Raw genomic sequence first — 25184 nt, 5'->3', positions numbered from 1 at the left:
ACAAAATGTCTCAGCAGTTTAGCATTTAGTCTATAGCTAACGGTGGAAGAGGAAGCATTGCTGCACAGTGAATGAACCATGATAAACGTTGGCTGTTTGTGGCACTGCCAGCCAAAGGAACAATCCTAAGACCTAAGATTCATCAAGCTAGACCTTACAATGCCATTTGTTTCCCTAGCTACTAGGATCCTAAAGCGTCCCTATTCCCAGAATGAAATCTAAACTGGAATCTAGAAACATATAAAAAATGCTGTGAAAATGTGTGGGTTTTTTTTTAAAAAAAAAAAAGCGTTTTGAAAAATATATAAAATTTGCCATAAACTCACTATAGCCATCTAGTGTCATATTTGTATAATACACTTTTAAAACATTATATTTGCAGCTGTACAGCTGAGTCCTAAGGTTAGTCAATAGCCAATTACTTGAACTGGAGTGCATTGCACTCGGTGGGGGGGGGGCACACTGTTCTGATTCATTAGATGCAACTTGTGAACCCTGTACCATGTGCAACTTCAAAATCTAGAATTACACAAGATGGGCAGCTGGGTTTAGACCACCAACTAGGAGTTCTGCCCCCTCCCACCTTGTGTAGGAGGAATTGAAGACATCGCTTTTAAAGCCCCTTTGAACATTGCCACCATTTCCAGGGCAAATACATACATACTGGGAGATAATATCAGGGTTATTTAAGACAAGGCCGTGCAATTGAATGGGATGCATGGCACATCACTCTGGTGCCAAGGGAGTTAGCAATGCAGCTTGAGCATGACCCACAGTGGGATTGTAGATAGTGCAAACAATCCTGGGCATTGTGGATAAAGATGAAGGAGGCACATAAGAGCATGAACGTATTCCGGAGGGTGGTAACGTAGCCAGTTGACCACCATCGACACCCTGTGCTTTTTCACCTTTAACACCTGCATGATGCAGACATTTTAAAAGTAAATGTCATTTCCATTTGAGACCTTTGATTACTACAGCTGCTAGTCAGAGCAGACAACAAAGGCTGAGCTGCTCTGTGCTCTGATGCTGAAACCAGCCCTGCCAAAGAGCCCCGCCTTTCACAATCCTCGCCACTTTCAGCAGTGATCTGCCCCTAAAGCATCATTCAACAGCTGTTTTGCTCGTTTCCCCCTGAAGTGGTATTCTGTTGCTGTTGCTGCACAGACACTCCTCCATGCCCATCAGACAGTGAAACCTTGGATATAAGTGACTGCCCAATTTCCAAAGAGTCAGAGAAAGAGAGGGAGAGAGGGAGAGGAAGTGCTGTAGCAGCCCGAACAAAGGCCGCCTTTGTGAGCTTGGAGAACAAGCCAGGAAAACACAACACGGCATTAAAAATTACATGCTAGGCTGGCAGGATCGTTCAGAAGGGGATCAACCAATCCAGACAGCGTTTCCCCGGGACTCCAGTGAGAAATTCCGGTACCGCCGTTTCAGAGCAGAGCTAAGTCTGAAGACATTTGAGTTCTTCTCAAACTGTTCTAAGAAAAGCGCCGCAAATTCTGGAGCGGACACACGGCTGTCATTCCCGGCTTGCGTGTCCTAATAATACATGCCAGGTTTGAAAAGTCCATGGAATCTGGTTGTCATTAACTCTCTGCTGATGTTATTGAGGAGGAGTGAATGGTGAGCCTGCAAAGGGCACAGGATTGAAAGACCCAACGGTCCTCCTGCTACAAAAATTAGGCGGCTGCTAATTTTATTTGCCCTGAAATTACCCGTGAGCAAATGCCAATTCCATGTGGCGGCAGATATCACTAGGTGGCACTGTTGTGAAACTTGCCTTTTAAGGCTTATTTGACCCAGGAAGTTGACCATGTGCATTGATTTAGGGCGCCGCTGGATGGTGAGTATTGGGATTCAAGAGCATGCCAGAAAATTGAGGTTTGCGCAATTAAAGTGGATTAAAGCGCTATGTCGCCTAGTGCAACAAATCCACTTTTACAAAAGAAACAGATTTCTTTGCAGTTCAGAAAGTGATGGGGAAATGGACAGAAAATGTGGAATAAATGAATGAATCATTCATGGGAATGCATGCCAACAACCCGCAAACAAATTAGGAGGAATGCAAAAGGAATGTTCATCATCGTATAACCTCCTTGCAAGCAAATCACAATGAATGCTCAGTACAGTGGTACCTCAGGTTTCAGGTTACAAACTCCGCTAACCCATAAATAGTACCTTGGGTTAAGAACTTTGCTTCAGGATGAGAACAGAAATCGCGTGGCGGTGGTGCAGTGGCAGTGGGAGGCCCCATTAGCCAAAATGGTACCTCAGGTTAAGGACAGTTTCAGGTTAAGAACGGACCTCCAGAACAAATTAAGTTCTTAACCCGAGGTACCACTGTAAAGATTCTGTATAATCAAACTGTGTGATCTTTGTGCAAGAAAATCAGGATGAATGCTCACAACATAGGTTAAAGCCTTTCTTCATTATTGCAGTTTAGATTCCACCTTCATTCAAGGTAGGTAATAACCACCAACCCCATCAGACACCTTTTCTTTTTAGAAAACTAAATCGGGTATCCGGGCTGCAAAGCCCACTGAGAGATTGATGCATGCTGCAGGACTTGGCCCTTTCCACACTACTGATTTTAAACCTCCAAACTGCTCCTCCCAGCTGCTTACTCCCATGGGCCTTTGCCAGTGATACCCTGGAACCCAAATGCCTTGGCTCCCAAACAAATCTGCTCCCAAACGATCAAAACCTAGAAGTGAGTCTTCTGGTTTTCGAGCTATTTTTGGAAGCTGAACATCTGACAGGGCTTCTGTGGCTTCCTGCAGCCAATCAGAAGACACACTTTGGTTTCCGAACGTTTTGGAAGTTGAACAGACTTCCGGAACGGATTCTGTTCAACTTCCAAGGTACAACTGTTGAGTACAAGTTGAGGGGGAAAGAACAGGCACTCATTCAGGTGGATCTGCTACCCCATATCTCCAAAAAAAAGGCCTGACAGTCCTCAGGTGATTTGAGCTAACTCATGGCTCATTTTTTCTCCCTCTCTCTTGCCTAAAGGTAAAGGTACCCCTAACCGTTAGATCCAGTCGTGGACAACTCTGGGGTTGCGTGCTCATCTCGCTCTACAGGCCAAGGGAGCCAGCGTTTGTCCACAGACAGCTTCCGGGTCATGTGGCCAGCATGATTAAGCCACTTCTAGCAAACCATAGCAGCTCACGGAAACACCCTTTACCTTCCCACCAGAGTGGTACCTATTTATCTACTTACACTTTGACGTGCTTTCAAACTGCTAGGTTGGCAGGAGCTGGGACCGAACAACGGGAGCTCACCCCGTCACGGGGATTCGAACCGCCGACCTTCTGATTGGCAAGCCCTAGGCTCTGTGGTTTAGACCACAGCGCCACCTGTGTCCATTCTCTCTCTCTCTTGCCTACCTCTGCCCATTTCTTCCAAAATGCATCACCTGATGTTTCTATGCAAACACATCCACTACACCCGCCCACAAACTTATCTGTGTGTGCATGTGTCCTTCTCCAAGCTGTAATGATGGCTGGGTACTTCTCAACGCACAAGAGATGCCTCCACTTATCAGGAGACCATCTCCTAACCTCAGTTAGCTGCTACGTTATCAACGGGAGCTCACTATTACAGCCAGCAATATTCCTAACAAAAGCAACGCTCATCCAGCAGCTAATAATAATAGGAATCAAATCCTTATGAAGCCCCCTGAGGATGTAGCAGTGCCTGAGAGTACAATTTTGCTATGTGAAGAAGTACCCTTGGGCTGTAAAAAAATCCCTGAAGGTATGATCGGCACTGCAATACCATTTACTTGGGCCTAGTTCTCAAGGAATGTCCTTCTGAGCAAATGTGATTAGAGGTGTGCTGCACATCACATATGAAACCATGAAATATAAGACATGCTTGTAAAGAAGGAAGTGGGTGTTGACTTTTCCTAAGCTACTCAGCCACTTGCACAGCACTCAGTTGTTAAAATTTCACACCTCACGGGGGCTATCCTTGGAGCTCTCTAAGCTGATCAACTCAGGACAGTTGCAGACTATGCAAAAATGCTACCAAAGGACTGAAGTTCTAAAGAAGAAGGCTTAATACATCCCAGATCCTATTTTTCCTGAAATTATTAGGAAAGGAATGGGATACCAAGTGCCTGGTATCAGGAGGCTAGACTATTTGTCCTCCTAGGACAGCATTTTCTACTCTTGCCTGCTGACTGATTTCCAGCATTGGTTCTCCAGCCTCACTTGATACCTGATTAAATTTTATTATTATATGCTGAGATTCCTTTATTGCAGGGGGTTGGACTAGATGACCCATGCAGTCCCTTCAGACTCTACAATTCTATGATTCTATATGAGATCTCACAGATTGCTGCATACACAGTATTTTTTGCTGCTTCCTAGCTAGCCTATAGCCCCCCATCCCTGACAACATTACATAATGGGATAACAGATACTAAATAACCATTGAAATCACTTTTCCTACTCCAGGGGACAACTTTAAAATCTGGCCCAAATAACGTGTTTGGTGTAAAGAGGTGTGCACACAATAAGGTATATAAGGAGTCACTGGGCTCCTTGTATTTTTTTATTTTATTTTTTGCTAAAATGGATTGATAATATGGCTGTATTTTCCAACTGAGCTCTCAATGGATCATGCATTCCTGCACCCCCCAACTCAGTATCCATGCATTAAGTCCTTGAATAAACTGAAAGCATATTTCCCTGGTCCCTAGAAAAACAAAAACAAAAGCCAAGCATCACTTTCTCTCCAAAGAAGCCTCAGGCTTATTTCATATCTCCCATCATCTTAAAATAACTGAGCTTTACAAGCAGGACATGATGCCATCCGTGATTGGGCTCATGCTATGCATCACCAATAGGTCACTCTCTGGCTCAGTTACAGTATAGAAGTAGGATTGTGCACCAAACCCCCAACGGCCACTCCAAGACGGGAAATGCAGGTTCATGAGAGGGCAATTTGAAGCAGAAAAGTGGTAGGGGGAGAGTGTGCTTAACCCTTCCTTCATTAGTGTTTCCACTGAAAACTCTCCCTTCCCTGCACACACACACAGCTGCTTTTCACACCAAGAAGCTCCTCCAAATGTACATTTACTCCATTCCAAACCAGAAATGTGGGCCTCCCTGTATTTTTAATAAAGACAGTTCCATTTTTAAAAGAATTAGTAAGAAGATGCCTGTGAAACCTGCAAGTTCTGATGTGAGAAAGGAGAATTTCCCAGAAAGGGAAGGAAACAAACACACAAATAAATGGCTGCACCCTGCGAAATAGTTTCACCGGGCAGCGCTGATCGCGCTGGCTCCTCTACTACGAAAGCCCACTGCTGTCTTTGGCGCTCTGCTTGTTTTCACTGTTTAATGAAACAATAATTCTGTTTTAAGCATTGGCAGCTGTCTTATGCACTGAGGTTTTGTGTAAATTTGTTATCCTTCATGGTGAAAACCATATAAATAAACACAGCAGCTTTTCCTTCCTGCCTGGACTCCCCACAAGAACCAGGCTGGTGGCTCTGGGCTCCCCTTCTCTGTCTCTCTCGCTTGCTCGGCTTGATAGCCTCAGACGCCAGCAATCACAACCCTGCCTCCCACGGAGCGAGCAGCCAGCTTTGGTTTAAATCAGCTTCTCCCTGGAACTCGTAATAAACACAGCGCAAAGTTTTGGAGCCATCAATGAATGGGATTGGCCAGGCTGGTCCAGCGTTCCCAGTGTTAATACTGCGGTGGCTTCAGCCCAAAGTCCAGCTTGGCTTGATAAGGTTGTCAAAGCTTCCTGTTCTGGCTGACTACATTCAAATAGAACCTGCTTACATGAGCTCAAATCCCAACATGTGCTGAATGCTTCAGTGCCTCCTGAAAAACTGTCCCAGCAAAGCTCAACTTGTTTCTTTCAGGTCTGCAAATTGGGAGAGACCGATTGGAACAAGTGGGTCTTTCAGAGGCCCAGATTCGAGAACAGAATAGCCCTTTCAATTCCTTTGACTTTTCCAATTTAAAACCGCCCTCTTCAAATCCTGCCCCAGTGAACCTTGACTAGCTTTGATGGGGGAAATTGCTTAGTTTGAAATGTCTCAAAATTCTAAGTGCCTGGCTCTTGGATTTTGGAATAATTTAGAAAATATATATATATACTGTTTGTTGTTTGTCGGCTAATTCAATTCAAAATTGCCAACAATTTACTAAGCTAGTTGTAAATGATGAATAACAACAACAATAAAATTGACTATCAATGTAGCATCAAAGTTCCTGCTTTGATGAGAATTCAAATTTTGCCAAGTGTGAGGAATCTATTGCATTGACTGCTATTCCAATTCATCTTGTCCTTACTGTTGAAGGCCACCCCACTCAACCATGGCAATGTTAGAGAGGGTTGAGGGTTGCCCACCATGACATACAGGGTGAAAGTGTGTGTGTGTGTATGTGAACACACACAAAAGAATTTGGGGCTGACTACATTACAGTGGTACCTCGGGTTACATATGCTTCAGGTTACATGCACTTCAGGTTACAGACTCCGCTAACCCAGAAATAGTACCTCGGGTTAAGAACTTTACTTCAGGATGAGAACAGAAATCGTGCTCCGGCAGCACAGCAGCAGCAGGAGGCCCCATTAGCTAAAGTGGTGCTTCAGGTTAAGAACAGTTTCAGGTTAAGAACGGACCTCCGGAACGAATTAAGTACTTAACCCGAGGTACCACTGTAATGTGAGTGATTAAGTGTGCCTATTTCAAATTGCTACACACTGAGGGCAGGTTCATTTATTTAGAAGATAAACCAACCTTTTAAAATTATTTTTAATAGGGAGGCTTTGCACAAGTCGGCTCTTGCACAAAACTGCTCTATTAAAAAAAATATAGAAACAGGTATCGACAGATAAACAGGAACTGGGAGTGAAGGGTTCTTATGCCCCTCCCTCCCTGCTGCCTCCATTGCACTTAGGCCCCATAAAACTCATATTTTGGAGTATCATCCTTCACTCACTGTCTGAAGGATGTAATGTATGTGGTTCATCTCAGGGCTGCATGTTGCTTTTTAGCCTTCATGTGGCAGGTCAGCATGAGAAGAAACATGAGTCATTTTTGAAATTGTCACCATGTAACTACTTACTGTATTGCTTCCTTAAATACAGAGGCAAAGCAGATGCCTGAAAAATGTGATTTAGCATGTCTGAACCGTTCCCGAGGTGATGAAGTTCAAGTAAACATAGCTGCAAATATTGAAGTGCTCTTCTTCTGCACATGTAATGAGATAGAGCTCAGTCCGAAGAGCATGAGACTCTTTATCTCAAGGTCATGCGTTCGAGCCCCACGTTGGGCAGAAGATTCTTGCATTGCAGGGGGTTGGACCAGGTGACCCTCAGGGTCTCATCCAATTCTACAATTCTATGTTTCTATGTCACTTCCATTATTATGCTTATGCCAGCATCCCTATTCAAAGGCTCTTTTCTTGTGGATTCCTAAAAAAAAGCTCTTAAAAACCTTGTGTTAAATTATTCTGCAGCTATCCCTCAATCCCAGTGAAGGCCTGTAGCTGGAGCAAAAACAAAAAACTGTAAGCCTTTCCATAGAGAGAACCTTTTGTCAAGATTGCCTTCAGCTACAATTCAGGCTCACATAATATGTGGTATATTCTTGTCATCTTCGGGGTGGGGAGACCCCCCCCCCAAAGAGATCCTTGGAATTCTGCTATGGAAGCCAGGAATGCTGAGTGTTCTGTTCCTTAATCACCAGCCTATAACTTCTCTGTTTCATCAGCTCTGTTTTCAGTTTAAAATTATAGCACACAGGATGGAATGGCAAGGTGGTAGATTTACAAGCCCTTAATAACTTGGGCATAGCTGTCAACTTTTCCTTTTTCTTGCGAGGAATCCTATTCGGAATGAGGGGATTTCCCTTTAAAAAAGGGAAACGTTGACAGCTATGAACTTGGGTCCAGGATACCTTAAGAATTGCCTTACAAATTAGGTTGCACTTCAGCTTCCATCAGCCCCAGCCAGCATGGCAAAAGGTCAGGGATGTTGGGAGTTGGAGTCGAATGACTATTTTGGTGTTAAGCGGTATAAAAATTAAAGAATAAAAAGAATAAAACATCTGGAGGGCCAAAGCTTCCCTATCCCCGACATACAGCAAGGAACTGCACACTCTGGGGTGTAGAAGGCACACACAAAACTGTTGTTTTAACTGAGGATTTGAGCTACCCATTCATCCTCTGAATATGCCAGATTTTCAAAGCTTAGTGCACTCTGCTGCTCATTTCTAATAGACAACTGCTGAATGATCATCCATTTGTTTTTGACAGTAATGACTAACCCTGCTCTTTATACTGCTCCGCTCTTATAGAAGTCCAAAATGAGCTCATGCTTCCATGTCAATTTGAGGATATATTGAATTTGTTTCCAGGAAGACAATATAGAATTTCCAATCCAAAGTTCATGGGAGTGTTTAAAATGTGAAATGTCCTGATCTCATATTTGGATGACATTTCTACCTTCCTTTCACTTCTTGGTAGAAAAAAAAAGCCACAGCTGAATTTAGAGGTTACTCTGATTTGTTTTGACCTTAAGATAATAGTGGAGAATTGAATCCAGAAGCTTTGTTTTTAAAGAACCAATTTTCTTCTTCCAGAAATAGCTCCCCCCCCCAAATAGGATCCACTAATTATCATTCAAACAAGATTGCATCTGCCTACACCAGGGTAAATCTCCTGGTTCCCTATGACATATATTAGAGGAGGCCTAGTCTTCATTATCTCTTCATGATATGCCCCCTTTCCTTATCTCTCATCCTCTTCCTTGTCCGCAACACAAGAGAGAGATTCTCATCTTCTATAAAAGCAACAAATGGGGAAACTGCTGCAGTACAAATTTCCCCTCCAGATGTTGATAACCTGCAACTCCCATCCCCCCTTGACCATTGGCCATACTGGAGTCCAGCAACATCTGGAGAGCCATAGGTTCCACAGCCCTTTCTAGATATGTTATTCACTTCCCTGTGAGAACTATTCCAGTGGGTGAACCAGATAAACAAGGACAAAATGAAGTGTGATAATTACAGAGGTTCCTAGAGCCTGGAAGTGTCCTGTAAGGCCTTTTGGCAAGAGGACTGTCAGCTGGCTTACAAGTGAAATGGTGATGCCCTTCATCCTCCTGCTTTGCTCAGAACATCACTCTGCCTCAGGAAAAACCTGATCTGCTGGGCTACAACAATTAAGAAAGTAAGACAAACCCATCCTGCTGCTTCCCACAATGGCCAACCATTGTTGAGATGCAGAAAGCCCACAAGACACCAAGGCAATAGCCCCACCCTGCTATTTGCCACAAAGCAAGTGGTAATCAAGGGCATGCTACTTCTGAACAAAGGAGTTCCACCCAGCCACCATGCCTGATAGATAGCTTTATCTGCCATAAATTTACCTAATCTATTTTTAGGAACAGAGAGAGGCTGTCTTACACCAAGTGAAAGTATTTATAAGTCAAGTCAAGTGCATTTTTGTTTATTCTGACTGGCAGCACCTATCTAGGTTTTCCGGCAGAGCTCTCCCACACTACAGCAGTGTGTAGCGTAGCGGTTAGAGTGTTGGCCTAAGACCTGGGAGACCAGGGTTCAAATCCCCACTCGGCCACAAAGTTCACTGGGTGGCATTGAACCAGTCACCGTCGCTCAGCAGTCTCTCGTGCCACTTTAGGCGCCAATTAATATCAGCGACTAGGGCTTAAAATGCCTACCACAACAGCGCAATCCTACACCTGTCTCCTAGTCAATTCCACCCAGTTCAACAGGGCTTATTCCCAGGTAAGTGGATATTGGATTACAGTCTAAATTCCGAAATGCGAGGGCTGCCACCTCCCGCTTCTGCAATTGCAGCACGGATTCAGAAACCTGAAAGATTTTAATGCCTAGTAGATTCAGGCACAGATCACAGTGTTCAAAGTAAACACTTCAACCCCTCATTCATCACTCAGGAATGCTAATCCAGCATGGCCTTGAACTCAGCAACTCTTGCTGAGATGGGTGTGTGTGGCCCAGATTCCTCTTAAGGCCTGCGTCGGGGATGAATAAATGGAGGGACCATGTTTCAGAGTTTATTTCACCACTGCCACTCTATCATACAGAAAAGCTGTCTGCTTGCCATGATAGAGTGACGCTCTTTCCTCCAAGATTGTTCCTATCTGTGTTTCCTCCGAGGCAAAGGACCAGCAGCCTCCAGCCAGCATGCTTGAGGTGTGGCTTTTGTAAGATTTTCTCTCCCTTCCAGGCTAATTAGAAACAGGTGCTTGTTTACTGGGAATGACAGCAACCGGTTCTATAGGCTCACACCCTTAGCTGTGAGCTATGCCAAATAACCTGTTTATTGAGTGCCTGGCTTGTACTTTACATTACGGTGAAGGAAGACATGTCATTATCATCATTATTAAATATTGTGAGAGCAGTAGGGCAGCTCTAGAGGCACTCTCGCCGAATCCAGTCCAAATGTGCCTTTCTCAAGCCCTTGGGGAGAAATGCGCCTGTCAGTTCAAAGCAGGAGCCCAGGCACTGAGTTCAAAGGAGAATTCCACCCTGCCCCTGTTTCCCATGATATCACCCAGAAACCTCCTGCTCATACTGGGCACAATTCTGCAGTTTTTAAAAGCAAGTTTCCTTCTTTTAATTGGCAATGAATGGATAAGTGCACGAACTTTTGTGTGAGACTCTGTTAAAGATACATGAGGGCGATTTGCTGCCTGAAGCGTATTGGGAGGAGAAGACTGGTGTCTGAAATAGTGGCCTGATTCAGACATAATGCTAAGACAACCTATGGATTAGTGTGAATGAGCAAGCATGTGGCAATGCAGAGCAAAAACCTGGCCTTGCTGCTACCACATTACCAACAGCAAAACCAGTGCTTGTTTTCTGGGGAGACGCAGGGGGACGCATGCCCCTAAACATTTTGTGAATCTTTGTACTTTTGTCCATTTACTGTGTTTATTTTTCCTGATTTGAACTATAAAATGGTGATTTTCTTGAGTCAAAATGAGAGTACCCCTAAACATTTTTTTAGAAAAAAAGCACTGAGCAAAACTATGTTTTATATAATCTGTAAGCCACCCAGAGTGGCTGGGGAAATGCAGCCAGATGGGTGGGGTATTATTATTATTATTATTATTATTATTATTATTATTATTAGGTTTGGCTTAGCATTACGTGCAAACCTGGTCTCATGGTTTGTCTTGCTCCAAAGAAACAGGGTTTTGCTGAGCATACCCTGCCATACACTTTTGCCTGGTCTGAAATCTATGCTGACTGAAAGTGGCTCTTTGGGGGTTTCCAACAGGAGCCATTCCCAGTCCAAACTGGAGATGCTGGGGATGGATGGAAGGAACCTGGGACCTTCTGCATGCAAAGCAGATGCTCCAACACAGTCCTTCCCCTCCCTGTTTACCCACCCAGAGCAAGTGGGAGCTGCTCAGCTTTCGCAGCCTCCACTGCAGGCTGAGAGCCAAATGCCTCAGCCCCTGAGGAGTGAGAAGGAAGCTGACATCAGAGCTGGCAGCATGCGTGCATACAGCTTATCCATTGGATCGCCATCGGAGCAACATCTGTTTTCTGTGTCTTCTTGGGCAAGGCGCCAAGCTTCTAACAATATGCAGCCTCATAGATCCATCTGTGCCCGGGATGTCTTATTTGCCTCCTGAAGCTCTCAGATGGCAACAGCTCCATGTGGGGACCCTGCAAGCAGCAGCAGCAGCAGCATCTGCCACCAGTGCCATCCTGCCCTGCCTGATTTCGAAGGAGCCCCTCACAAGAAGGCTCATGAAAAGGAGGCCGCTCTGAGCAAAAGCTAATGATCTTTCTGGCTCGAAGAGCATTCTCTCCCCGAGGCAGAGGCGGCGCTTCCGCAGCCCACAGCCGCCAAGCCCAATCGCTGCAGACAGTGTTTTCGTAACCCCCACCACCTGGGTGGCAACCAGCACATCTGCTGCCTGGATGAACTAAAGCAGAGCTTGACCTTCCTGTTCCCCAGAAGGCAGCTCAGTCGGCTGCTAAAAAGAGGAGGGAGAGAAGAACTGAAAATGCAATTCAGATTTCTCAGCTATCTGCTCCTAGAACTTTAAAGAAGTTCCAGGTTTCACCTCGAAAGAAGTTCGCGCACCCACAGCTATGTCAGTCATGGAAGAGGTAGTCTCTTTCCTTCCACCAGGCACAGGCTCTCGAATCTGCTCCCTTCATCCGGATGCTGTCTGACAGCTGTCGGCAGCTGAGCAAGGTGAGCCAGGAGTTGAGTCAGAGCTGAGGAATCAAGCCAGGAAGGCTTTGCTACTCAGGCAGGATCCCAGCCCAAATGACAAGCCTTTTATAGGTCTTCCTGTCCAAGACAACCCAATGGGGTGGAGCCAATCCATAGCCTACTTTGCTGCCAGCAACTCTACTTCTCATAGGTTACCAAGTGGGGCAGCTAGATACAGATTTCTGGTCCTAGCCCTGGCCTAGAAGTTCTTCCGGCCAATGTGGCACCCTCTAGAGGTTGTGGACTACGACTCACAGCAGCATAGTCATTAAGTCAATGATCAGGGATGATGTGGGGCACAGGTTCCCCAACCCTGTTTTAAAGGCAGGTGTCCCAAACCCCTCAGAGCTCAGGGCAACTTCACCTCACTTGCTTCAAATCAGAGAAGCTGGGTTCATCCTGGGAAGGGGGGAATAGATAGCACATAGCCAGTCCCCAGCAGTTCCTTACTCAGGAGGCCATTTCAGGCTGGTTCTCTCCCTCTTTTTCATAGTTCTTTCTGAGGCTTAGATGCCATCAGGAGGAATCTGAGAGCTTGCAGCCTCTCATCAGCTCCACCCTTACCTATCTGGGGTGATGGGTCTAGCGCAGATATGCAGAACCAATGGCCTGCACATATAATTGGACTCAAAAGTTTGATCAGCGCCATTCAGAAGGGGAAAATGTCAGGGACGATTGGGAGCTGGAGTCCAGCAACACCTGAGAGGGCCACAGGTTCCTCATGACTGTTCTAGTGGCTTTCTCTCCATGACTGGGAACAGCTTCCTTTCTGAAGCTGCTATCAGTGAACCAATCCAGGGTAGCTAAGTCACATAGAATGGCAACCTTCATTACTACAACACACTAAGGCCCAAGCCTAGGCATTTTTAGGGGAAGCAAATAATGCAGAAGCCAAGTGAAAGCATAGCAACTTAAAGGTTGCTTGTGAGAAAGAGGAGAGTGGCAGAAGTGATGCACTTCTAATGGATCCTTTAAGTTCCTCAGTAAGACATCTGGCTGGCCACTGTGAGAACAGGAGGCTGGAGTAGGTAGGCCTTTGGTCCGATCCAGCTGAACTCTCTTGTGTTAAGGCAGACAAAGGTGAGAATAATAATAATAATAATAATAATAATAATAATAATTTATTATTTATACCCCGCCCATCTGGCTGGGTTTCCCCAGCCACTCTGGGCGGCTTCCAAAAGAATATTAAAATACTGTGATACATCAAACATTAAAAGCTTCCCTAAAGTGAATTGTGGTTACATTCCCTCCCCATGACCCTTGCATGTTAGCCATCACTCACCGTGCTGAGTAAGGAGGCTAATGGAGAAAGTTCACATTATGGAGCCACAGACCTTGTTAAGCCATGAAGAACTGTTGGTCATGGGCTTATTTCATGTTTTTGGAGGAGACTTGGATGACGCTGGTCCCATAACACCAATTTCTCTGGGCAGTTTCCATATGAGGCTTCTGAAGCCACTCAAAGAGAGCTACAAATCCCTAAGAAGCAAGCCTGCTGAGGATGGGGTGGACCAGTGGCGGAGCTTCATGCTCCATCATCGGGGAGCAGAGAGCAGGTGGGGGTGTGGCGCGCTGCCCGCAGGGGTGTGGCACCCACACAGGCGGGGGCAGTCATGATGGCACCCCACCGGGATCATGCTGCTGGGGGCGGTGCGCTCCCCCCGCTCCCCTCCTCCTCTGCCAGTGGGGTGGACTCACCTATTTGGCACCCAGGTAATTTTGGCACCCAGGTAACTATCAATCACTGGAATGTGGGTGGTGCTGTGGGTTAAGCCACAGAGCCTAGGACTTATTGATCAGAAGGTCGGCGGTTCGAATCCCTGTGACGGGATGAGCTCCCATTGCTTGGTCCCTGCTTCTGCCAACCTAGCAGTTTGAAAGCACATCAAAGTGCAAGTAGATAAATAGGTACCGCTCCAGCGGGAAGGTAAACGGCGTTTCCATGCACTGCTTTGGTTCGCCAGAAGCAGCTTAGTCATGCTGGCCACATGACCCGGAAGCTGTACGCCAGCTCCCTCGGCCAATAAAGCGAGATGAGCGCCGCAACACCAGAGTCAGTCATGACTGGACCTAATGGTCAGGGGTCCCTTTACCTTTTTAACTATCAACCGGGCTGAAATTTTGAACATTTTCATTGCCTACTCGAACCAAAATGTAACACTTAGAAACCACTGAGATAAAAATAAATAAACATCAAAAGTAATATGAGTTACCCCAAACCTCTACTTCAAGTGAAAGCATTGCCAGAAACCTTATCCAAAAAACACACTGAGCGTTCTTCTGGTTTTGTCCTTCAGACCTCAGTGAAAAGGAAAACATTGCTCTAACATGTGGAAGGGTTTGCTTTTGTGCTTCAGCAACTTTTGCAGTAATAACAGTGAACTCTCTCTTCTAAAACAAACCTTTTTGCTTTCCAATATATAAAGAAAGAAGGAAATTAATTCTGGCTGCAAGGATAGTGGTTGATTAAGGAATACAAACCAGGGTTGCCAGATTATCAGGTTGGAACTGTCAACACAGAACCTTCAAATTATTGGATTTTGCTTCAAAATTCTCATGCCCAGTGGTGGGGCCTAGGAACCAGGAGAAAACTAAATTCAGTTTGCATTTGAAGATGAACCAACATGATCTGCACTTTCCAAAACAATTCATTAACTGAAACACAGCAGCGCTTCAAAATTTGTGCTCTCCATATTTCACAATGCATATTTCCAACCTATGGCTCACCCACACTTCCACCTTTCCCACCACTTTCCCCTGGGAAAACCTGCTATTTACTGCTGAATTGGGACAAATGTCTATGGCAATTTTTCATGTGATCTGCTGAGTATAATCATGCAAGGAAGTGGTGCTGCGTGCACTGCACATTCTATGGTCATTCAGTGGTCATTCTCCACTTTCTTGTTGTTGTTTCTTTGAACTCCACAAAAAATAGGTGCAAAACATTTTTGTTTAGTTTGGATAGAAGCCATCTTTCTGGCCGTAGTTCTTCAGTATGAAAGTCTTTCAATGAAAGTGAATTTATGCCTTTGCATCCATGACCGCCCTCCTGCCTCCGAGAATATGGTAACTTCTATTAATTTCTTTTGGCATAAGATAAACACAGGTGCTATATAGTCCCATCTCAAGGATCTCTCTCTTCCCCAAACCCACCTTTAAAAAATAATAGCAACACTTCATCCAATATATTTGAATATGCAGGGCTGCAACTGTGCAAATTCAGCATGTACCAAGAAAACTTTAAACATGTAATTCAATGAAGATGTATGGGGAACACATTGATACCAGTAACATAACACCACTTGGATGTTCCTTTTGATTAAGCAGTACATAAGCTTTCCTAAGGGACGCGGGTGGCGCTGTGGGTTAAAGCCTCAGTGCCTAGGGCTTGCCGATCGAAAGGTCGGCGGTTCGAATCCCCGCGGCGGGGTGCGCTCCCGTCGTTCGGTTCCAGCGCCTGCCAACCTAGCAGTTCGAAAGCACCCCTGGGTGCAAGTAGATAAATAGGGACCGCTTACTAGCGGGAAGGTAAACGGTGTTTCCGTGTGCGGCTCTGGCTCGCCAGAGCAGCGATGTCACGCTGGCCACGTGACCCGGAAGTGTCTTCGGACAGCGCTGGCCCTTGGCCTCTTTGAGTGAGATGGGCGCACAACCCTAGAGTCTGTCAAGACTGGCCCGTACGGGCAGGGGTACCTTTACCTTTACCTTAAGCTTTCCTAACAAAATAGATCAACTCTTCAGTAATTTTGTTCAGATTGGGATTTGGCCACAACAGATGATTCGCTCTCTGATGGTGATGTAGCAAGTCAACCCAGAATGCCTTACCTTTCAGTGCGCTCTTAAAAGGGACTGCCATGGTTGTTTTCGTCCTTGTCAAGTGATTGAAGATGTCCCTCTGAGAAGGCTCTAAGAGATCCTTTAAGAAAATATCCATTTGTTAGGCTTAATAAGTTACAGGTTGGCACACAGCAAACAGGATGCATTTCTGTTTCTTTTGCTCTCCCAGAAGCTAGGTGCAGTTTAGAAAGTTGCAAATGCCTGCCAGTAAACAGGGTGGTTGCCATAGAGCTGCTATACTGAAGTCCTGCTCAAGGAAATAAAGGCTCACGAGGGACATTGCTAGGTTCACAGACCATCTAAAATGAAGAGGCGTTTTATCATTCACTTCCATAATTATGAGGCACTTCAGTGCAAAAGTTTGTTCCACACAACACAAAGCAGTACAATAAAACCTTAGCATCTTTTCTATTAATCATTGTAGTCAATGCCTCATGCAAAAACTATGATTCCAGAATGAAAGTTTATGCACATTGCCATAATTAATCAAGCTGCCCTTTGATGACCAATGCGGTGTTACTAAACAGACTGTTCTTTACCTTCCCTGTGTCTCTTTTTCCATGCAATTTATCACCTCTTTTTAGTTCAGTTGCCATGTTGGCTAATGGAGCAATGCAAATTAAGACAGAGCAAAACAGAGCAATATAGCATGAAGCCCTTGGCCAGGCAGATAGCCTTCTTGGTAGTGGCGCCCGCCCTGTGGAATGCCTTCCCATCATTTGTCAAGGAAATAAACAACTATCTGATGTTTAGAAGACTCTGAAGGCAGCCCTATTTAGGGAAGTTTTAAATACTTGATGTTTTATCATGTTTTTAATGTTCTGTTGGGAACCGCCCGGAGTGGCTGGGGAAACCCAGCCAGGTGGGCGGGGTATGAATAAATAATAATAATAATAATAATAATAATAATAATAATAATAATAATAGACTGCTAGTGTCATCTGGCTCAGTACTGTCAACACCAGGGTCTCCCAAACTTGGGTCTCCAGCTGTTTTTTGGACTATAATTTCCATCACCCTCATAGCTAGGGATGATGGGAGTTGTAGTCCAACAACAACTGGAGATCCAAGTTTGGGAAACCCTGGTCTACATGGACTGACACTGGATTTCCAAAGTTTGAGGCAGAGGCCTTTCCCAGCCCTGCTTAGAGATTCCAAGGCTTGAACCTGGAACCTTCTGCATGCAAATCATGTGTTCTACCACTGAGCTACAAGCCTTCCTGGTGTCATGAAGCATATGGTACCTAAGGAAGGCTCTCTCTTCTTTTCTGACTATCAGGTGCAATGGGAACTTCAAGTCCCTCTGGAAGAAACCCTCTCATGTGTTATCGTGCTAGTAGGAGTTGTTTTCTCCTGCAAATAGAATTAGGAATCAATACTCATGCAGCTGTTGTTCTGCCCTGCTCCTTGAGGCTCCCTTGGTGTAAATCATTGTGGCATCCTCATATCACTCTCCAACATAGCATTGTAGATTATTGCTAGGAGCTGGGATTATGACATAGTTGGCACAGTAATCCAGTTATATTATTCCTCCATTTTAGGGATCTTGCATCCTGCAGCTCTGCTGGCTAAGTTGCCTTCAAGTCTTGGTGGAATTAAAAGATTTACAACTGAGAACATGTTGTGTCAGCTACCAGGCAACTGCAGGGTAGATACATGGAAGGGTTGGGCACATGATAGCCTAAGTGAGAGTTTGATTATGCTTTCTATGGATGTGCCTGCATGGAAGCTTTCTGCACTGTCAGTCTGTGGTGTGTTAAAGTGTACAAATCATCATTTGAACAATCATATCCTGTTGAGAAAATTTAGCCGAATTCCATCAATGCAGATGCTGCAAATGTCCCCTTTCACTTGGGTTGATGAATGGGAATCAGCCCTGTTGTTTTGCAGATTGAGGTGGTGGTGGGGTCCAGCCCTATGAGCTCAACAAAAACTCAATAACACTATGACTTATGTAAAACAGGCTGGCAATTTCTTCCAAGTTTGGTTGGCATTGGCAGAAAGTGAAGATGAGGAAAGGAGAGGAACAGAGATGGGCAGGAGGCAGAGAGCAGTGAAAGGGAGTTTAGCTGGATAAGAATTAGACAGATGGTGTGGTGGGAAATTGCTGATGAAGTATCCCAGAGGAGCAGGCAAAAGCAGGTGAAGAGAGAGTGCCCAAAACAGGCAAGAGGACAGTGAGAGAAAGCTGGTGTATACCGAGTCAAGCCACTGGTCCATCCAGTTCAATATTGACTCTATTCTGATAGTCAGTAGCTCTCCAGGGTTTCAGACAGGGGGCTCTCCCAGCTTTATCTGGAGATCCTGGGCATTCAACTTGGGACCTTTTTCATATAAAGGATATGTTTTTTTATGGCACACCACAGAGTTATGGCCCTCTCCCTTAAGAAAATGGACAAAGCTCTATGGAAAAGCAGGGGAGGCAAAGGACAAAAAGAGCTAAAAGAACCATAGAGAATGGGGCAGGGAAGGAAACAGGAACAGAGAAGTAAGTTCCCAGTTGGCCAAGATGATGGAACAAGAAAGCAGTCTGTGACTGAGCATGGCAACCTATATGGCAAGAGGTTCTGTGGGGTCCTTGACCAAGGAAGATTTACACCTAGTGTTGGGGTTGTCCAACAGGGGCTTATAGAAGAGCGTAGCCCAACCATACCACAAACGCCAGCAAACTTATTTATTGAATTGGCGACCTGTCCTTAGAGTGTTGTTATAGCCCACAGGGGACATTGTGAAGTGGGTAGTGCCAAAGTGCTACTCCCTATCAAGTTGGTGGTACCCATGAGCCTCTGCAGGAATTATCCCAGAGAGGTAAAACACTGAAAGGGGAGGAGCATGCTAGTTTCAAAAAAAAAGATAGGAGAATTACTGCCTGTACATTTTGCTTCATATCTGAGGTTCTAAAAATGTTAGAAACTTACTCTCTTTTTTTGGTAAAATGATAGGAATCTGGGGATTATGGGTCATGGGCAGGGAGCACCTGCCCACTTTATCTATATCTTTATCTATTTATATCTTTATCTATTTATCTTTATCTATTTATAACCCACAGATGCCCATGACATCTAACCTCCCTAACATTTCAATGCTACTATAATTCCCCCTCAAACCCCTGTTGGACTGAGCATTGTAAATGGTATGTTTCTGCAGGAGATATTTCTCTTCCTGTTGCTGCCAGGTTGGAAGCAATCCGAGATAAATGGTTTTCTAACAGGAATACTGGAAGAGTCACTGTGGGGGAAGCTTCCCTGAGGTGAAATCAAGGCTGTCAAAGCAAACAATGATGCACTTTTTTGGCATCCTCAGAAGAAAGAGAGAGAGAGAGAGAGAGAGAGAGAGAGAGAGAGAGAGAGATGCCTCTTGTAGATCTAGATTAAGTCATCCTCTTGGCAGGCTCACAGATCACACCGGAACTGTGCATGTGACGCTGTACAGTGTGGGAGTCACAAACAACTGGCAGGGGGTCAACTAGGGAAAAGACAATCAAGAAACCACAAAGGCCAGGGCTACTTGGATTGGCTTGAAATCCAAGGCTCCAAGTCAACATCCCTCCTTGTGTCAGGAGTCCATTGGAAGGCTGCCACTCCAAGTGGCTGGACACTCTGTAACAACATCATCTCTCCTTTGTTTTCCTGCAGCCTCTTCCTCACTTTCATTTCCTCTCTGCATCCGTTTCAGGGGCATGGTGCAACCCAGAGACACAGGCACTGAAACTTTGTTACCTGCTAGCTGTTACCTGCACCACTGCTACTAATATTGTTGAAGTATTGTGATTTCTCCACATGGTAGGAAGCTCCTGAGGCAAAGCAGTTACACAAGTTTGGTTCCCTTTGGAAGGTGGTCACTGGAGTCTAGCTAGCATTTTGTATAGTTTATTTGCAGATATATAGATTGAGTAGAGTTGGAGCCCCAGTTTGCACATGACAGCAGATAGCCAAACTGTTGTCCACTTCAGATCTCCAAAGAGGTGCGTCCCAAAGCTGCTTACAGAACCCAAACTCACCTCTCTTGGTTCTCTCAGCCTTTCTTCTTCCCGACTCCAACTGCAGCTTCTGTCAGGAGAAGAAAGGCATGCCACTTTTCATGACCTTCCAGGTATTTTACTTTCAGAACAATGCAAGGTGGTCTTGTATTAAGAAGCAATCATCTAACAATTATCTCCCATGGAGACACATCACCTGAATACCCTGAGCTATTAACATTCCGATCCTAGGTGTCCAGGTGCTGCTTTAAGGCAGGGGTGGGAATTGGATCTAGCCGGTGAGCCAGATCTCAACCTCCCGCAAGTCCCGTGGGCTATTTTGACAGGTGGGCGGGGCCACCACATGTCAATCACTTAATGTCACCATGTCAAGTAAAGTGTTTAGCTTTGCTTATATGGCATGAAATCCAACCACGCAGCGAAAGACTATGGGGTTTGCAGGTGACACTAGTCACGATTACCACCTCAGGTGGCAGGACCCACAGGGGCAGCAGAACCTGATGTCTTTATCTCTCCCCCCCCCCCCCGTTCCTGGCAGGGGAAGGGGGTGTCATTTTGTGGCTCACCTCAGGTGCCCAAATGTATTGGACCAGCCTTGGCTCAGATCATAATGACCATTATTTAATCAGGCCACAACTAGCAATTTCTCAATTCTCTATTTAACATCAGGCAACCTGTAACTTTCATCTTTGGGGAAAAACCCAAGAGGAACCATGTGCTGCTGATGCCTAGATGAGGATGAGCACAGAGTGAGGGTGGGTCAGGAGCATGTGGATGGATGAAGGGATGAGTGTGAATGAAAGGTATATGTACGTGTGAATGGAAGGTATATGGAGCTTTGGCCCCACCCTCTGTTGGCATGTCAACTCTGGAAGGTAACGTATGGCAGGAATGCAGTCCCCAGGCTGAATAAGTCTCCCCACCCCTCATTTAGAGGATTTTGTATCAGGGATTAACTTTGTCAAAGGGTACTGATTATTTCTGGGAACATAACCATCTGAAGCATCCGCCCGCTGTAAATAAAGCAACACTGCTCCCCCATCTATTCTTTGGGATGTGAAGCGTATGGTCTCATAGAGAGAGGCAGTGTCATCAACTGAAGTGCTGCCAAGTGCTCCCTTGACTTCCAGCATTCCTGGAAGTGAATAAGTTTTTCCTTCTCTTTACTGCCATCGTGAGCCGCAAAGACATTTGTTCTTTCCTTTGTTCTGGGTTAAGGGGGGGAACTAGCAGGAGACAATGCAACAGCACGTTGCTATGAACCACTGGGCGGAGATACAACCAGTACATGTGCGTTTGACTACTGTTCCAAGGAAGGGATATTTGGCAAAGCCCCGTTTGTATCTTTGAAGGATATGCTAGTGAATGATTTGTTCTGAGATCACCACCTACACAGCCAGGATTTCTGTCTGTACACACAGGCGTGACTGGTTGGCCGTACAGCCCTGGAGCCTTGCCTCTTCTTCCTTCCTTCCCTGGGCAGTCTCCTCCCTTCCTCTCAACCCAAATGCCTCCAGGCTGTATGTCATTGACAAGCAGCAGTTACCTCATGAATCAGACACCCCCATGTTCAGACCTTGGGCTCTTCCAAAGGAAATTCCTCAATGTGGAGCACAGGGGGGATGTCTGACTCAGGGTGATCCTGTGGGGTTTGGAATGAACTATGGGAAAGTATCCCAGAGCATCTGCCATGTTAAGCCAATCCTATTTTCACCCAAGTTATGACAAACACCTAACAAAAATGGCTTTTTTTTTTTTTACTGAGAAAAAAGCCACAAAAGAATCCCCACCTCACAACCAATAGACAATGGTGACTGAGAGTAAAATTCTCCTTTGGCCCAGAAAACCAGCTGCCATTTGAAGCTTCAGTGAAGAGACTCTAAACTGAGAGAGGGTGAGTTGGGGAAGCTTGATGAAGGGAAAGACCATGACGAGCCCTTTTGAAAAGGCCAGCATTCTACCCACAAGGCCACACAAGTGCAGGGCAAGGCCTTGTGAGATCACACAAAAGACCAGGAGGGCCCCTTGCAATTGGAGCTAGCAGCACCGTCCCACAAATTGGTCCCCAGTGCACAAAAGAACACAGAACCATGAGTTAGAAGTATGATGTGGAGGTGACCATAGAGTCAGAAGGGGGCCTTGTAGGCCACCAAGTTCATCTCCCTGCTTGATACAGGACTGGATCCTCTCCAACAGATGACTGTCCAGCCTCTGCTTGAAGACCAGCTTGCATTAGGGAAGCAGGATTTCAAGTTTTGCAGAATTTTGATCCAGTTACATACATGAGGATGGGAAAAGACTGGAGTAAACGTGGATATAAAAATGAGAATTTTCTTTAAGATGATTGCAGATATCTTGAGGTGGTTGGAGACTGCAGGCTATTAGTTGACAAGGACCATTAAAGACCCGGATTTCCCAGGATCAAGGATGTCAGACTACCTATTTCCTCCTAAGATGCTTCCTGCATTCTTGCGTGCTTTGGCCAGAGTAGAAACTTGGAAAGTGGCCTACCGGACATCCCCTAAATATCTGAGATTCCCCCCCCCACCCCTCCATTAAAAAGGTGAAAATAGAACAAATGGATTCACCATATAATCTTAACCAGTATTTTAAAATATGTAATACTGTCCAATATGTAAAACTAGTTGTACAAATGTGCACACATGTAAGCCAGCAATTAAAATCTGGCTAAAATTTCTGAAAGTTGTATTATCTTTTTCTGTCACAGTAGGAATCAGTATGTGGGATTCACCTGACTCCTTCTCATGCAATGAGACTTGTACCCTTTTCTTCACCCCATGTACCCACTGATATTGGCTCTGGGCAGGTCAGGAGAACCCACAAAACAAAGTGTTAAAGCTTAGAGAAGATTTCCCTGTAAGCTGAAATGCTTGAGCTGTCAGAACGATCAACTTAATGCAATGCTGAGTTCCTCCCAGTGACTATTGAAAGTTGCCCAAAGAAGGTATTTGCTGCACAATGAACTGTTTTCGCCATAATTATTGTTCAGCATCTGGGACTGGCTCTGATGTGCAGGTGCTAATTTGAGGGATAGTACTGGTTCTCTCTCAGTCATCTTCTTGCGACTAACCAGAAAAGGGGTGTTCTTTTTCACACGAAGCATCTACAGCGTTTGAGGAATGGCAAGGCTATGAGAAGGTCCTAAGCAGCCAGGAAAGCTGATAACCACTGGTTACGCTAATCATCCAAATGTCACCTTGGTCACATTTCAAAGTGGAGACTGGGCCAAAAATACAAGAGGCAGAAGAGCAATTTGAGGCTCTGCCTGCAGTCAGTTCCAAAATAGAGGAGGAGGCGTGTTTGTGGGTGTGTGGAAGAGGAAGGTGTCTTTGTTGCTTTGGGTATCATGGTAATCAGAGTTTGTGGGAGTCAGGTTTGTGGTAGTCTTGGCTGTGCCAAAAAAATAATTTAATCTACGTACTTAGGAAAATATTTTTTTATACCAATAGGGACATCTGAGGCTCGTTTCTTTCCACATTCCAATTTGATTGTTTTGGATATCTATACAGAGGTCTTGGCCATTGAGGGTGCCCACTCTGATACACAGAAGGTCAGTCAGTCAGGGTATAAATAGCCAAGTCTACCTCACAGGGATGCTGGGAGGATGAAATCGGGGTGGAGAACCATTTATGCTATCTTGAGCTTCTTGGTGGTGAGACATAAATGGCATAAGTAATTAAGAAGGTCTCTAGTTCTATCAAAGCATCAGATTTTTTTTAATATAATATTTTATTAAGATTTTCACAAAATAACAGAAAAAAACAAGAAAAAATACAAAAATTAAAAAACAATTAAAAAAACAATTCAATCTTTCAAAACATATCTTACATTTGCTTGTTTCTTGGACTTCCCCACACCTCCCCTCTTTGTATTCCAATTCAATTTGTTTGTTCAGCAAATCCTTTCCCTCTTTACCTTTATCTTAATTTTGACCTTAATATAGTTTAACTTTAACTTTCCATCTGTTAACATTCCATTTTTACATATTCTTTCATAGCATTATTGCTAAAAAACCCTTAACCTCAGATTTTTGTCTTACAAAGACCTTTTGAATCTACACACCATCAAAATCTGAATTTTCAAAACTGGGAGCTCATCCCATTTGACCCTCCCCACCCCAGTTCAGCTGTGGTCCAATTTGTTGGTGGGAAATGTGGACAGAGTAGAATCCACTGGCAATATACAACCCCTGTATAATACCTGAATAGCCATTTAATCTCCATAATGTGTTTGTGATGCAGATTGTAGGGCCATAACTATTATCTGCTATGTAGCCACTGACCTCTGAGGATATCTGTGAAGATGAAGATTTGATACATACATGTGTATACTTGCAAATATACATGCACTTACACAATGGAGTGGCGATGCCAATTGCCAAAAACAGGTAGCTTGAAAGTAAACAGCAAATGCAACTCCAAAACGATGAGTTGACATGTTATTCCCTGAACATACGTGAACTCCAGTGGAATGCAAGCTCAGTCATAACTGAATCCAGTATAAACAGCTTTGTATAATCCCACTGGGGAAAGCTTTGGCTTGATAGGAGACATAAGCAACTAGACCGTGACTGCTTACCTGGTGTGTTTTAGTCATCTCTCCCACCAAAGGCTCCATAAGGAATTGTCACTGTGGCTGAAGTTTTGGACTAAGGCATCAAGCTTAGGCAGTAATGTGATACTCTGTCAACAGAGGAGAAGGCCATCGTTTGAATTCCCGGTGAAGATTTGTACTCATGATCTAAGCTCCCACAGGCTCCACACTGCCCCAAACGGTCTGCCCACTGCCTCCCCCTCAGCTGTAGGACAGACTCTTCAGAGGCCCCGCAGAGCATCCTGCCCTGGCTTGCCCAGTCCCGTGGGTGGTTGGCCCCGCCCCTGGGCACAGGGTGCCCAATCAACTTGCTCCACCACTGATTCTAGATCCTGCTCCACCACTGATTCTAGATCCTGCAATCCATAAGGGTGTTAGGGCTGAGTGATGTCCGGTTTTCAACATCATGATATATCACCAGCTAAACATTACAATATACCAATATATGACAATGTCTGAAATCAGGATGGAACTGTGTGGAAGCGAATGAG

General features: G+C 45.0%; 1 protein-coding gene and 1 long non-coding RNA gene across 6 annotated transcripts in view; one reads left to right on the top strand and one right to left on the bottom strand.

Moving 5' to 3' along the window:
• The window catches only part of CDRT4 (CMT1A duplicated region transcript 4), a 34563-nt gene extending 9743 nt beyond the window's left edge, over nucleotides 1–24820 (bottom strand). The window contains exons 1-4 of one of the 5 annotated variants that reach the window (XR_014508326.1): nucleotides 17345–17550; nucleotides 16089–16179; nucleotides 14745–14836; nucleotides 4693–4710 (exon numbers count right to left, since the gene is read on the bottom strand). Coding sequence is in view for 1 of the 5 variants with exons in the window: in XM_083428436.1 (XP_083284562.1) it covers nucleotides 16089–16179; nucleotides 24679–24717 (130 nt within the window). In the remaining 4 variants the exon portion in view is untranslated. Of the gene's footprint in view, nucleotides 1–4692; nucleotides 4711–14744; nucleotides 14837–16088; nucleotides 16180–17344; nucleotides 17572–24678 lie in introns of those variants that run through there. The other 4 variants (XR_014508325.1, XR_014508324.1, XR_014508327.1 and 1 more) reach the window with 4 other exon arrangements.
• On the top strand, nucleotides 20690–24849 carry LOC310671986. The gene is made up of 3 exons (XR_014508333.1): nucleotides 20690–20834; nucleotides 23550–23650; nucleotides 24793–24849. It is a non-coding gene; the product is annotated as an uncharacterized lncRNA (long non-coding RNA).
• The last annotated feature ends 335 nt before the right edge of the window (nucleotides 24850–25184 follow it).

The sequence above is a fragment of the Podarcis tiliguerta genome (assembly GCF_965153285.1).
Source record: "Podarcis tiliguerta genome assembly, chromosome: 2".
Classification (NCBI taxonomy): Eukaryota; Metazoa; Chordata; class Lepidosauria; order Squamata; family Lacertidae; genus Podarcis; species Podarcis tiliguerta.
The sequence above is the reverse complement of the archived record's forward strand: the minus strand, read 5'-3'. Positions and strand labels throughout refer to the sequence as shown.